This window comes from Phalacrocorax aristotelis, chromosome 1, assembly GCF_949628215.1.
Source record: "Phalacrocorax aristotelis chromosome 1, bGulAri2.1, whole genome shotgun sequence".
NCBI lineage: Eukaryota > Metazoa > Chordata > Aves > Suliformes > Phalacrocoracidae > Phalacrocorax > Phalacrocorax aristotelis.
Window position 1 is genome coordinate 9,068,829 of NC_134276.1, and position 15,168 is coordinate 9,083,996.

At 37.8% G+C, this 15,168-nt stretch overlaps 1 protein-coding gene across 2 annotated transcripts in view; it reads left to right on the forward strand.

The window, feature by feature from the left end:
* Window positions 1–15,168, forward strand: part of TMEM135 (transmembrane protein 135) — a 188,237-nt gene that overhangs the window by 71,832 nt on the left and 101,237 nt on the right. The window contains exon 5 of one of the 2 annotated variants that reach the window (XM_075080884.1): window positions 5,579–5,644. The exons of the other annotated variant lie outside the window; for it this stretch is intronic. Coding sequence (XP_074936985.1) covers window positions 5,579–5,644 — 66 coding nt within the window. The remainder of the gene's footprint in view (window positions 1–5,578; window positions 5,645–15,168) is intronic. 2 annotated transcript variants of the gene reach the window in all.

Sequence of the window (15,168 nt, forward strand, 5' to 3'; positions counted from 1 at the left end):
GGTAAAGGTAAGAAGTGATCTGATCTGCTAATGACCGAATGGAAAGAGCTTGTGTCTCACAGATGTCAAGTATATACTGATGTACTCATTGTACAAGTAAGGTTTCAATGGTTTGGTAACGAAGGCAGAGACATTCAGACTCCTTTAAAAAAGTAAAACACAGAGGTACATGGAATTCCCACCTGTAAAATGGAATGAATTAAAGTTGTTATGGTTTTCCAGAAAATAAGAATTTAAATATGTCCCTTTAAAAGCATCAGTTCAGCTTCAGTGTTGTATTTTAACATATTCTAAATTCATAGAAAAATATAGAATGGCACTAAATTTTATATTGGTAGTGTAATTCAATCAAAAACTATAATAACAAACTAGCTCATCAGTTAAATCTGTCACCTGGAGTAAGGTTTGGATGGAGAGGGTTGCCTTACGCATGCAATTTTGTGGACAGAAATTAGGAAAAAAAAATATTTCAGAAACTTGTGCATTTTCCTGTTCATTATTGCTTCTGAATCTCACCAAATCTCTTTTATAGCACTCGTGCTTGTTTTCAAACGCTGTCTGATGCTTAGCTAATAAGAGCTCTAACAATAGTTCTTTTGCAATATGTAATCAACTTGAAAAATGTTATTGATTTCAGATAGACTGTCAAGAACCTTTTTTAAATGTAATTTACTTTTCCTGAAGAAACACAAACTTTACAGGACGCAGCTGTCAGCCAGCTATTGTAGCCAAGATCAGCAAACTTTAATAGGAGTGAAAAGAAGTCTTCTGTGGTGTTTCATCCATTTTTATTCTTACAACAAATTGCAGCATTTTCATTTTAATTAAATCTGTAAGTTGCTGTGAATGACTTCCAAAAACTGTGCCTTTCAGGATATACCTTTAAATAGATTATTTTTGTTAAATGAACATTTAGAAATAGATGCCAAAATTTGTCAGGTGATTAAAAAACCATGTATTTCTGATAATTTGCATTAGCAATCCCTTCCACTGTCTGCATTTGCAGCTTTAACTTTGGTAAAACAGTAACTATTTTGATGATGTATTATATTTTTTGTGAATACCTAGGAAATTCAAAACATCTGGAGTCTAACGTACTGTTTCTCTTGCTGTTTTTCCTACAATTTCCATCAATAATGTGCAATTATTTTCCACTTTAGTTCTGGTTTATACAAGTGGCTTCTTTTTTTTATTGTTTAATTTTTTTTTAACCCACTTGTGAGGAATTTGAACAGAAACGATTGCTTGCTTGGAGGGGGAACAGTTGGTCATCTTTGTCTGGAGACATTAGAGCTTGCACGGCATTACAGAGTGGTAAGATACGTGAGGCTGCCGTTCCACCTCACGTATAATGTAACACAGTATACATTGCTTACAATGAAGAACAATTTTAGGATTCAGTAACTTATCAGCTTGGCAACACATTTATTTCACAGTGAGATCACGAAAGCCATCTGGTGATAATTTGCTTTCTTATGGACCTCTGACTCACTTCTCTGCGTAGAAGTATCTAAAGTAATTGCCCTGCAATGATTCTTATTTAAGGCTTATTCACAGTGGACTGAATGCAAATAAATCTTAAATTTTTACAGCTTCATTAAAAGTCTGATTATAATGAAATACTTGATGCTAACAGAGGCAGAAGCAGTTAAAATTGATCTAAATCCCTAGTCGTCGGTTTCTTTGGGAACACTGTTATTATTTCTTAAACGGATAGTTTTGGTTTTATTTGGTTATCCTGACACAATGATAAATGCTTCCAGTCAGTTGTATTTCCTAGCCACAGTTACACATCCTAACATAATACAAGGTTATTTTAATAATTTCAGCATTTAAAAATTGACATAATTTTTGCTGTATTTTTAAATTAGGAAGCAATAAATGTAATTGTATGTGAAAACTTGGCATTCAGTGGACAAATGCCTAATATAAATATATGCAAGAATTTTAGAAGGTATTTTAAGGATTGAAAAGAGCTGATGTGACAACCAGGTAACTAAACTTATTCTAAATGGCGTGTAACTGTGGAGGTCTGTGCTGAAGGATACTGTGAACCAAAAGAGCGATGAAAACTCTTCTGTGGGGCAGAGGGGAAGTTTTGACGAGATGCCTAAAAGCATGCTAAACATTTCCAGTAGAAATCTATTGCTGAAGAAGTCCAAGAAGTTACTTTATTAGGTAGATTGTGTTGAAAGATAGTTTGATTTGTGACAGAGCAATACTCTGCATGTTTTATCAGTTTTAACCCAATGAAATAAACTTATTTCAATATATTTAATACAACTTTAAATAATTTTTTAAAGTTGTGACATTTGTGTTCAGTGGGTTTAAGCTTCATCAATATTGAAGCAGTTGAATGAAAATATTTTGCAGCATGAATATTGGCTATTATTGTACTAACAACTGTGGTAGATTTGAAATTAAAACCCAAGAATAAACAAGGCAAGATGTGTTCAATAAACTGGATTTTTAGTCTAAATAGATTTGATGCCTTGTAGGGTTCCTTTTACTATCAGCAAGATATTATCACAAACAGAATTTCAGAAAGTATATTAGGTATGTGAGCATATTGTTCTTTTTTCATTACTGTTGTGGGATTCTTCATTCATGGAGCTTTTTTTCCCCCCATTCTTTACGGAGGATTAAGTATGATGGAGTTTGTCTTTTGAAATGTTAAAAAATTAGAGTTTTTTGGTAAATTTATATTTTAAAATTTTCACCCCCATGCTTATTCCTTCATATTCAACCTGTGCAGCTTGAATACCAGCAGGATGCTCTATGTTTTGGGATTTCAGTGTGGCTTGGCTTGTCTCAGCTAGAAGCTGCAGAAGAAAGGGCGGCTTTCCTCTTGGCTGGCACCAAGCATTTCCCCAAGTTACAGAGAATCTGGGGAATTGGGCTACGCTGCTTTGGGAAGCACAAGGAATTTACAGGTCATCTGTAACTTGCATCTTTTCATGGAGTTGTCACTGAAAACGTTGTGGAATACTGGAACAGGTTGATCAGAGAGACAGTGGCACCTCCGTCCTTTGAGATGCTGAAAACATGCCTGAATAAGCCCTGGACACCCTGCTCCAAGGGGCCCTGTGTAGGACCAGATGACCCAGGTCATCTCTGGCAAATGATTCAAATATTGTGTCTGTGTTTGCGGGGCAGAAGAGAGAAGGATGGAAATAGAAGACGGTGTGGGAGTTTGCCCGAACAGAAGTGGTACAGGTAAACTCAGATTTCAAAGAGTGGCCAAATTTTCCTAGCCTGATCACTTTTATCATTAGTCTGTATGATGTTATAGTTTTGTGAAGGTGTTAAAGAAATTTCTAAATGGTTTCGTCTTGTTCTTCCATGTAAGAAATTGCCTTATTAGAATCTCATCAGGTTGTTCACACTGGGTTTTCTTTGTAGAGAGGATACAGACCTGATATGCTTTCTGCTAATGCGCACCTCCTTCACCTGAAACTTTACACCAACGTAGAATCATAGAATGCCCTGAGCTGGAAGGGACCCACAAGGATCATCAAGTCCAACTCCTGTCCCTGCATAGGACACCCCAAATTCACACCGTGTCTCTGAGGGCCTTGTCCAAGTGTTTCTTGAATAGCATCAGGCTTGGTGCCGTGATGCCTCCCTGGGGAGCCTGTTCCAGGGCTCCACCACCCTCTGGGGGAAGAACCTCTGGAGGTCTGATTACTCTTTCAAAAAATGAACTTCTTTAAACATCCTCTTGGATTTTGCATACCTGAAAACTCAATAACTTTTTCTCCAGGCATGTCATTGTCAGTGCCTGAATGGCTATAGGTGGCTCCACCACCCCAATGCTGTTTGAGTAGGAGGCTGTGATTGTATCGCTAATCTTCTTAGAGATACTCTGGCACATGAGGAGTGGTGCCCATAGGAGGACATCTATGGCACTAGATTTGCTGTTGCTCTGATTTTCCTTGTTTCTGAATGGTTTTGACATCTGGCATTAAGGATGTGAGTACAAATGTATTGAGAGATGTTTTACTAGTAGATGTGAAAAGAAAGTCACACACACCAGTGGTTTTCAAAAGAAACAAAAGCAGCTTAGCTGTATTGACAGAATGCTCAATTTGGTTGAAACATCCTTAAAAATGTTGGTGAAAGAAACCAATTTTGGAAAATACAAAAGGTGGTATGAGGTTCACTTCACCTCTAGAGGAAGAAAGGTTAGAGAAGAAGAATCGCACTTGGGCATTGCTCTGCATCCTCGCGGGTGTAAATGAAGTAATATGTTTTGTAGTCCAGTGTTCTGGAGCTGACAGATTTACAGATTTTGGGGGGTGTGGGGGGGTGTGGGTGGGAAACATAAGGTATTTAAAAGCTTTTTAATAAAATTCTTCAGGCAATTATTTAGAAAAGGGTAAATCCCACTTAATCTGCGTCTAGGAAGACTGAGGAATTTATTTCAAAAGATGTCTTTGATATTATGTCTATTGAGATACAGGTACCTTAGGGTAGTGCAGTGTGAGCCCAGCAAGTCTTGCAGTTATGTAAGCATTGAGCTGCTTATTTTTTAACTTACTATTTAGAAAGATAATCAGCTACTGCAAGCTACTTCTATTTATAACCTTTCTAAAAGTTTTTTTTGAACAGTCTGCTAATTACTTTTTAACATAGATCCTTAAATGTTAGAATAATTTTTTTATTAGAACCAGATATTAAAAACATGTTCCATTGCAGTTGAAATTGAAACCAGCTTCAGTACTTGCTATGGAAACAAGTCTTTAAAACAAATGTGTTCTCATGTACACTGCTGTGCCAATCCATGTTTTTATGTAACCAGTGATTTTTTTCATGCCTTTTTGCAACCAGCTTGTAGAAAGAAATGTGATACACAACCTGTGCTTTTTTGTATTATAGCCTGAATCGAGGGTCAGTAACCTATGTTTGTGTCAGAAGTATGTGCTAATCGTCCCACCAGATTAAAGAAAGGCTGGGACATCTAACACAGAAAGGCATGCAACCTAACTAAAGATTAACCTAATTAAAGATTTCCCCGAAGTTAGTCTTCTCTGTCATTTGCCCGTGACAGTGTTGTGTTTTGTAATGCCACTGTTATTAAGAGGGGCTCGGGTGCTTTTAGAAGAGTTGCATCATACTCTTGTCTTTTGATACTTGTTTGTCAATTTGTGTGTAATAGTAAACAGCAATTTTAAAAATGAATTAGTTACATGAGTTGTAAAATACCGTATAGCTATTTTTCCCTTGGTATCCCACTTTAACCTGACAACCTGTGGAAGGCCATTATATGGGGTTGAATATCTCTGACCTGAATGAAGTGTCTTGTGTATCCACTGCAGCGTTGCGGGGCGTACCTTGCACAGCTTAGGTGGTTACTTAAGCTGAGACCAAAATCCTCGATAGACTTCTCACCTTGCAATAAACCTCTGCCTAAACTGTGCAGACTGTTCTAAATAACTTACTGAAGTGTTTCAGTTGTAAAATGGTTGCTAAAGGTAGCTGACACTTTAAAAAATGTTATAAAAGTTGAAAGAAATCTTAATGAGCTGGGTTGTCTGTTTTTTAAGTAACTAATTCTTGTGTGTGTTTGTTGATGCAGGCCACAGAAACATTGTTCCGAATGGCAGTAGCAAGAGGAGCTATTACACCTTTAAGACACGGAGAAGTAAGGCTAAATATATCCTTCTCCCCCCACCCCATGTGGTATAATGTTTTATTAATGTAATACTTTAAAAATTCTTGGGAGATGTGTTGTCTTCAGGTGAGCGAAGAGGGCTGGACTGTATATAACTTGCATACTTCCATTATAGGGTTTTTTTGTTTTTTAAAGAGAACAAGAATTTAAATCATGCCCAGTGGGAGATTAAGTATTCTTCAAAAAACACTCTGTTTTTCTCTTTGCCTGAATTATAATCTAGCCTTACAATAGAAGTGACTCACAAGAATGGCCTTTTAGCCAGGCAATTTTTCACTGGGTTTTCTCTATTGTGGAATCTAAAGAAATTCATATGAAGTAGATCTTTGTGATTGGGTAGCTGCGGAGAGGTTACTTCATCCTTTGTGTCTTCCTTTCAAGAAATCAATAACTTCAGGAAGTATGTGAAGTATTAATACATGAATTATTCGAAAGAGGATAAATAGATTTGAATATTACGTTGCTCCTACATGCTTCTGTTGGTGGTGAATATTTGTTTCCTTCTTTATGTGGTTTTATTTCAGGTAAATATTGTTCTGAACATCGCTGATTAAAAGTCACCAATATTAGGTGGCGGAATTTATGCTTAGGTTGAATTTTCTTTAAAGAAAAATACTGTAGTCAGTCATGACACTGGAAACGAGAACTGATCTGGGCATTGCCACAGAGCGTATAGGGTTTTAAATGTAGGAACCTTAGGGTTTTTTTTTTATGGCAATCTGATTTTGATCAAATTCTTAGGTAACTGTGAAAAGTTCGTATAGTAGACACAGCATTAAATCTGGAATCTAGACCTAGACTTACGCTGGAATCCCAGCTGTGGTGTAAATTGTCCCTTATGCTGATGAAGTTGCCTTAATTTCTCTTTTGAAATAAAGTAATATATATTTGCATCGGTGTCTGGAAATGTACCTGAAATTTTCTGTCCTGAGATTGTCTGTAGTTTTAGCATTTCTGCATATGGATGCTTTATAATTTTTATGTACCACTTCTTCGTCCTTTCCTACAAAGAAAGTAATGTAGTTTTCAGGAGTGTTAGTTATGGAATATGTGCCACCCTTCCAAATTCTTTCTGTTTAGACTTTTTTTCAATGAAGGGTACTTAATTTTTTGTGTTTTAACAATCAGGTTGCCCAGAGAGTTTGTGGAATCTCTATCCTTAGAGTTACTCAGTGAATATTGTGAATCATGGAAAAATCAAATGATATATTTTTTTAAAGTGTAACTAATTGTATCATGCAGTGGAAGACTGGGATGATTACAGGCATAATGATCTCTGTTGTGAATGAGATTAGTAATTTCTGTGTCTGATACAATTTACGTTGAGCCAGTTCAGGTCACTGATGTGGTAGAAAAAGTTCCGCTGTTTTCTTCAGATATTCCCTCTGATCTTTAATCAATTAAACCGCCTCAAGGGCTAAAGAGAACCTGATGAGAAGCAGCAAGATAAGTGGTGAGAAGATGTAACCATGATTAGCAAGAACGGAGCGGCATGAAAGTGCATCTGTTCAATGATGGTGAACTTTATGTTGACGTACTGTGTCCTGTGACACTATTTCCGAGGTATTCCTTGGGCTTCAGTGGGAATGCAGTTAATTCTAAGATAGATAACTTATAGATAAAACATGTAAGAATTATCTACAGTTGGCTTTTTGTGTAGGAAGGCAGTGGGAGAAATAGAAAGACCTTTTTTCTTTCTTATGTTTTTATTGGGCTGTATGCAGGGGGAAAAAATATTTTGACTCGGAAGATCTTTGTGTTAAATTCCATTGTGGAATTATAATACATTTAGTCTGAAAATGAGGAATGACATTAATCAAATGAAATTAATTTTTCCAGAAGAAACATATAATTATCAAGAGTCATATTAAAAATTTTTTTAGCTCTTCCAAGAAATTGCTAAATGTTTGCACAGTAGAAAGGGAGCCAGAAAAAAAGTTGAATATGAACTAAAGTTGACTGGATTCTGTTTGAGAAGTGCGAACTTGGCAGTGAAAATCAAAGCAGAGCAACTTGTTTATTGGAAATGCCAAACTACGGAGCAGCAGTCCAAATGTGCAAAAGTGCTGTTCAGCTTTAGTAGCGGTACTTAAAAATGTAACCCCATTTAACATTTAAGAGGGGGTAGAACTCTTCAATACTGGAAGGCAAAATCGTGTAAATATTTATTTGTTTTAAATTATAATAAAATGACAATGTTCTGTCTGCACTGCTGAACAGGTTAATGCACAAATATTTATTCTATACAAGCAAAACAGAGTGCATGAAAAAATATCCATTATAATCATAATCCACTTGTCATCACCGGGTAGGTTTATAATTTATAAGATTGAATGTCTATGGGAAATCCCATTTCTTCTCCTTCCACCAGCCCTTCCTCCTTCATTGGGACACATTAAGCCTTTATGCATATAGATTTCTTGATTTTTTTTTTTTTACTTTGTTATTCTTGAAGAAATTGAAAAATGAGGTTGTACTGGTTTTTTGACTTTTGCATGTGGTTCTAAAATTACTGTTGAGAGTTTAGAAAAGCATGCTGCCAAAAGTAGTTATTGAATCTGAGTACATAGTGCTAGAAATTATTTAACTCTGGGTTAGAAATCGCAAAGGTTCCTGAAGAATCTTCTCGGCAGTTCCCTTGTTCCTGGTTGTATTGAAGCGTAGTAGCATCCATGGGAGGGAATCAAACCCAGAAATATAATTTATTTTCAGGATTTGGTATGTTGTTTTTCATGTTAATTAGTTATTTCTGTCAATTGCTTTGTTTTGGGGGCGGATCATGAAGTAGAGCCTTGTAGAGTTTATTCGTTTCTGTTAGCACTTCTAGCTTGTTCCCAAATGATCCAAAAATTGTATGAACGGATGTGATTGCGCCAAATCTACAGCTGTGCTTGTGTACAGAAGTCTTAGGGTGCATCTCATTCATGTCACAAGGCTTAGAGTTGGCGGTAGGCAGAGCTGAGAGCTGTGCATTCAGGGTGCCTGGACCGGACACCACCTAGAGAGCTTCTCCAGCTGATTCTTCTGCTTCTGGTCCTCGTGCGGCAGGCTAAGATCTGCTGCCATCTGTTCCTCACACCACCTTCCAGACAGAGCTGCTGCCTTTGTGGGTGCTGGCTGACATGGAGGCAGTGGTGGAGTTGAGGAAACAAGAGCAACTACAGCCTAACTGCTGAAGCGGGTGAGAAGAGGAATAGGTGGGGGCTAACGCTTCGGAGCTGCCTGTTCGTGCTTCCCAGTGCTGCATCCCCAGGAGCTTCTGCTGTTGTGTGCTCTGCTGCCAGGGGAGAGCCAGGAGGAGGAGCTGGGAGGGTTGGCAGCAGTGGCTATGCGAAGTCACTGGATGCATGGTAGGAAGATGGAATACCTTTGACACAGGCTAAGATGAAGTTCAATGACTATACATAGCAAGAGAAAGCTTCCCTAATTTTAATTGGGAGTGACCAGTTTATTCACATTCAGCAAGGGATACACCAAAACCAATGTACCATGTAAGATTTGTACATCACATGGAGGCACTGAACAAGAAGGGATCTGATTAGGACAATGAGCTTGCAGGGCTAATGTTCTCAACCCCTGTAGAGGAGGGAAACAAATGCACACAGCCCACCCAGAGAAGGAGCAGAAGGCTGACATGGACAACAGAGAGATGATGGTAGAGACATGATTCCCAGAGAGCTGGAACTGATATCAGCCATGCATGAACTCTGTGGAAGTTAACTCATTTCTTATAATATCTTTATGGATTTGTAAACTGTCTTCATCTCTCTTCAGTCTGAAAAATACCAGGGCTTCTAGGTGGAAGAATTCAGGCATGTGTCTTTAGAAGTTCCTTCAGTCAGGAAAAAGCCCGGTTGCTGCCTTTGGGACTGAAGGTGAGAAGGGCCGCACCCCATGGATTGTGCTCTTGTGTCTGAAGTGTTAAGGCATGTGGGGAACCTTCAGTATGGTGGAATTTTCAAAATCCTCATGCAGTATCTTGTGATGGCAGACAGGAAAAAAAAACAATTTTGCAGAAGAGAAAAACTTGCACAGGAGAGTCAGAGCGAAAAAAGAGCTTAGACTATGTGATAGGCTCTAGTTTATAATGCCTGCAACAGCTGAGATGCTTTGAAGAGGTTTCAAAGAAAGGAATGGAGTCTTCAGTCTGTAACATTACGATAGAATGCCATTAATTTACGATACTTGGTGTTTTTTTCCTTTTTTCCCCCAGTCATACAAAAAACTTTGTTCATGAAATGCTGTGGGAACCAAAGTGTACAGCGGGATTTCCAGGTTGTGTCTTTAAGTTTCTGAGAGGTTCAGTACACAGTAATGGTTGGATTTAGCTGGGATGCCTGAAGAGGTACCTGTCCAACGCTGTCTAAGGCTCTGATGAATATTACACTATAAAAAACAGGCAGAGGTTGAATGGTATGTCCCGTCTCTCTCTCTCAGCTGATTTAATTCAGTCCCAGGTGAGTTAATGACCAATGTCCGACCGGAGTTTATGTCGATTTGCTGGTGCTGACTCCTGGGTCCTTTGAGAATTACCAGTTATAATGCCTGTAGGGAAGAATGGGCGAAGTTTAACAAACGCCCACTCATGTACGTGTGTCTTCTGTCTTGGAGATACAGCAGCAGTGCAGCTTAAGGGACGCTGTCAAACCACTGCCCTCATAGATAATGAGGCTGGAGCATTCTTGGCTATAAAAATACAGTTTTCAAGCAAATTTGAAGTATAAATAGGTATAAATATATAAGTAATTAATGTACTTTCCAGCCTGAAATGGTTTGTGGCCTTATGATGTAATACATATGTAATAATGACCCATGTTGCTATGGCAGTAGATATCTGTGCTTGAAAGTGTACTTTGTTGGAAGAAGACATGTCTTTGCCTTTGTTTAAAGCTATGTTTAATAGATTTCAGAATTAAATTTTCATTCTGTGTTTTTTTGTAAGGTAAATAATGTGGAGTGTAAAGCTTTATGAATTCAGTCAAATGCCTGTAAAAAATAATTACTGCTGATACACTTGTGATGAAATTTTTAGCTAAAAGTTAAACAAGAGGACTAGTAAGGATCTTTTAAAGTGCAATTTATTTTCTATCTTCACAAGTAAACACAAAAAAGTGGAAACAGCGATATGAAATATTTATTCATAGAATCATAGACTCATTTAGGTTGGAAAAGAAACTTTTAAGATCATGGAGTCCAACCATTAACCCAACACTTCCAAGTCCACCATTAAACCATGTCCTCAAGCACCAAGTCTTTGAAACACCTCCAGGGATGGGGACTCAACCACTTTTCTGAGCAGCCACTTCCAGTGCTTGACAACCCTTTTGGGGAAGAAATTTTTCCTAATGTCCAATCTAAGCTTCCCCTGGTGCAGCTTGAGGCCGTTCCCTCTTGTCCTGTTGCTTGTTACTAGGGTGAAGAGACCAACCCCCACCTCACTACAGCCTCCTTTCAGGTAGTTGTAGAGAGCGATAAGGTCTCCCCTCAGCCTCCTCTTCTCCAGGCTAAACAACCCCAGCTCCCTCAGCTGTTCCTCATCAGACCTGCTCTCCAGACCCTTCCCCGGCTTCGTTGCCCTTCTTCATGCAACAGCAGTTCTGTTTGTTCCACAGACTTATTCTCTACTTTACTGTTTGCAGTTGTGACGGATGTAAGGTGACATGGTCCAAGTGCCACCTGTGTGGCTTTAAAGCAAGCACTGGAGCAGCTCTCAAGATAACATCGGTTGTTTTTGGTCTGAATAGGAGGGAGCTTAGTAACAGCAATGCAATTATTTCCAAATGAGCAATTCTTACATTTTTGTGATAAAGTGCTTGTTTTGACAATTCATGTTCAACAGAGTATTCTTTCTTTAAAAATCAAAATCATGGGCTACTTTGTTGTGTCAGGGATGTAGATATTTTTTAGAATAATACTGTTAAAATAATAAATTTTAAACTGTTATAAGAAGCCAGAGAAATTGTGCAAGCATCCATTTCTTGTATTTGTGGGTTGCACTAGATGGTAAACAGTAGATCACAAAATTCAGTGGTTACTGAAGTTACACTTCTAAAATAATTTTGTCTCTAAACTGTATGTATGCATATTTGTATGCATACACGTATGTATCTGTAGGTTCTTTCTAACTGTGAAATTTACCTTTGACTTTAAGAAAGAATGTCAACCTAGGAAAGGAGGGGACAACGTTAAAGTGACGTTACTGCTGGCTCAAGTTCCTTGCCTCTTTCTTCTTCCCTGTCCACCACGTCATAGCAGAGTGCAGTGTAGGGTCCTGGAAACTCAGCTGTGCAATTAAGCCATGTAGACAAGAACCTTTTTATTAATAGCGGTAACTGTAATAAGTTTGGCTGGTTTTTTTGTTTTCAAGAGAAGGGAATTTCTAATTTTACTTGCCACTGGAGCAGTTAGATGGTAGGACCCCTCAGTTGTATTCAGTTATGTGCTGTAAAGGTGACGTGGAACAGGGTGCTCATTTAAATGATGATCCCTTTTCTACATAAAGGGGTTTATTCTAGAAATTACTGAATTCTGCATTTGATTTTTAAATTTTGGGGTCTGTCACAATGATGTTTCTGCTTGTATTTTTGGCCAGCTTCATTTGTAATACATGAGACGCAGGAAGACTCCATAAATGGTAACATTTTAGGTTCTCAAGAAGTCCGATGAATCACTTGAGATTAATTTTCACTGAAATAAAATTGCGGTGGGCACACTGTTTCCTGTGATTTCAGCCTAGGGGCGTACCAGGCCTAATCGCTTACAGGCACTTTATAAACAGAATGGCAATGGGATAGCGGACATCTGATCCCCTCGCCCTCAAGCCTTCCCGTCACAAAGATGTCTTTATTATCTGGGGTTCAAAAGTTCTGCTCTCACAGACTACCCCAACATCTCTGGTTTCCATGCTTTTGTCTTGAATACTTTGATACTGCCTTGTTAATATGTGAGGAAAGATGTTTTCTCAGATTTACATATATTTCACAGCAGTAGAGATACTGTAGTTATGGTCCTGAAGGCTCTCTGCTTTTTAAGCCTTCTGTCTTTAGCCAAGGCCACGTTTAAAAAGCAGCGCTGTTGGTCAAAATGAGCCTAGTTTGTTCTCACTGAAACAGTAACGCTTCAGGAAACTCTGTTTGATGTTACAGAAGAAATCTGGTTTGGTACAATGAAACTTAAATTTTTGTAAGGCCATGTCATAACATTCACGGGCCTTTTCTGCCTTCAGAGTAGGATTGTCAGTCTCCTGGATCTCATCCTGTGGGTTTTTTGGTGTTTGTTTTTTTTCCCCTCCTGGTTAAGGGTTGCTAGTACACACACACAAAAATGTGTTTTTAAAAATGTATTGCAAAACAGTGTTGATTTAATTTAACCAAACTATATTTTCTGAATATGTGGTGTAAGATCCAAAGTGCCAGTAAGTTTCAGTATTAATTTGTCTTATTACCCTCTCATTTTTTGAAAGGCATTTGTTAAGCTGAAAGGAAGGAGTTGCTTGCAGGCAGGTCTGAGTCCCTTTTCCTCTAAAAGGAGGTATCTTCTCTCTCTGTCCCCAAAAGAATAAGCTGTACTTTGATTTTTAGCTTTTTCAAAAGAAATGTGGGTTGATTTTTTTATAAAAAGTATCCTAGATCAGTGTTCTGAAAAGTGAATTAAAAAAACCCTTTAAATTATTGCCACTCATAGTTACAGCTTTCTGTTTAGTAAAATCTTTCTCAGAAGTAGTATTGACCCTCTGTTTTATAACTTCTTATAAAGGAGCAGCAGATAGATAAAATGTATCCATAAGAATAGAACTGGTTTATAGCCTACCTACTTAGGGTTTCAGATTGGGATATGTGTCAGAAGCATTTAAAAATAGTGCTGGTATCTGGAAAATCCTTCTGGCAGGTCACAATGGGTAACAGTTCAAAGGTAATTTAATTGCTGAAGGCTGGCATACCTTATCTATATTATCTGGAAGTAAGTCAAAAGTAAATAATCCTTCTGATCAAATGCAGTGAAAACTAAAGCTTGATTGGGGGAGGGGGGGAGAGAGAGAGCGAGAGAAAATGCCATTGATCCCTGGGGAGGAAAGCCACCAGATCAGCTTTGAGGTGTTTGTTCCAGGGTTCAAGGGATGTTTTTGCCATGCACTCAGTTGTGTGTATTTGTCTAGCTTGCCCTGGATTATCCATTTTATATGGTTTATATGTTTTTAATCCATTTTTAATCATGAAGAGGAAAGTAAATTTGTTTCAAAACCAGAGTTGAATATGAAGAACTTTTCTGCTCTTTTAATATGCATTTTGCCTGAGGATATTTGGTTTCTTACTAAAAATCATCGTGAGCCTTGGGAAAAAATACTGACCTACTCCAGATAATTTCAAAGTGGAGCAGTGGGATTTGTAGGTTAGAGAGTGTGGAAGATGAATATGCTGCAGGAGTCGTGTATGGTGCAAATTTAAGGTAGGAATATATGAAAATAGGAGAGTGCCTACATGTTCCAAAATATGGAGGGTAACCGCTGAAGAAAGATAACACAGAAGGTTGGAAACTTAGAGAACTTAACTTTCAAAACAGAAGTGAAATTATATCTAGGTGATTCATGCTTTGTGTTTTTCTTTTAAGTGTATGGAAGGTATGGTCTGTCTATTTTTCATAGAGTGGAACAATGGGATTTAGTACTTAAGCATTTGACATATCACGATATGCTTTATTTTTATTATAGAGATTTTTATTTTAATGCAGGCTGGTGGTATGTATTTATCTCGGGATAATCATAACTTCCTCTTTGTGAAGTGAAACAGAGGACTGAAAAGTAAATTATCCTCAGAAGTATTTGCCAGGTGTTTTCCACCAAGGATTTTTTGACAATAGTAAAGTAAGGAGGGAATTACCTATTTTAGAGACTTTTTTTTGTATTACCCTGCCTGTATAGTCCAGATTTCTTATTCTTTTTCATCAGCAAAACAGTGAGTGCATGGGAAATGCAGACAATATAAAATTATGGCAACAGAACTAAATGTGAGAAAGTACATTTACTTCCCAATCTAGTTTTTGGTTTAACATGACTTTGCGTGGTCAATAATTATGGTACTGGGAAGTATATGAGATTTGTTTTCTTAAGAAAGTTGTTCTTCTTAATTTCATTCTCATTAAAAACTGTAGTTAGCAATTGTCATTTCAAATATAGACATTTCTTTTCTGTAACCTGACAGCATTTGTTAAGAACTCTTCAAGTTGTGATCTTACGTGTCATGGCCATGGAATTAAACTGTTATCTTACTTTATACTTAAAACCCGTCCCCAGAGACAGGCTCTGGCAACTCCATTGTCCTGCCAGAGCAAAGATAATCCATAGCGAGAATTCTACTCCTATACGGGGGAAAGACAGAGTAGGTATTACAGGTATTGGTACTTGAATGATGCTTCTTTGTCACTTTGGTGGTGTTGATGCTAATGTTATATTAATGTATTCATACAGTTGAAGAAATAGGCAACTCTAAAAGGCTATT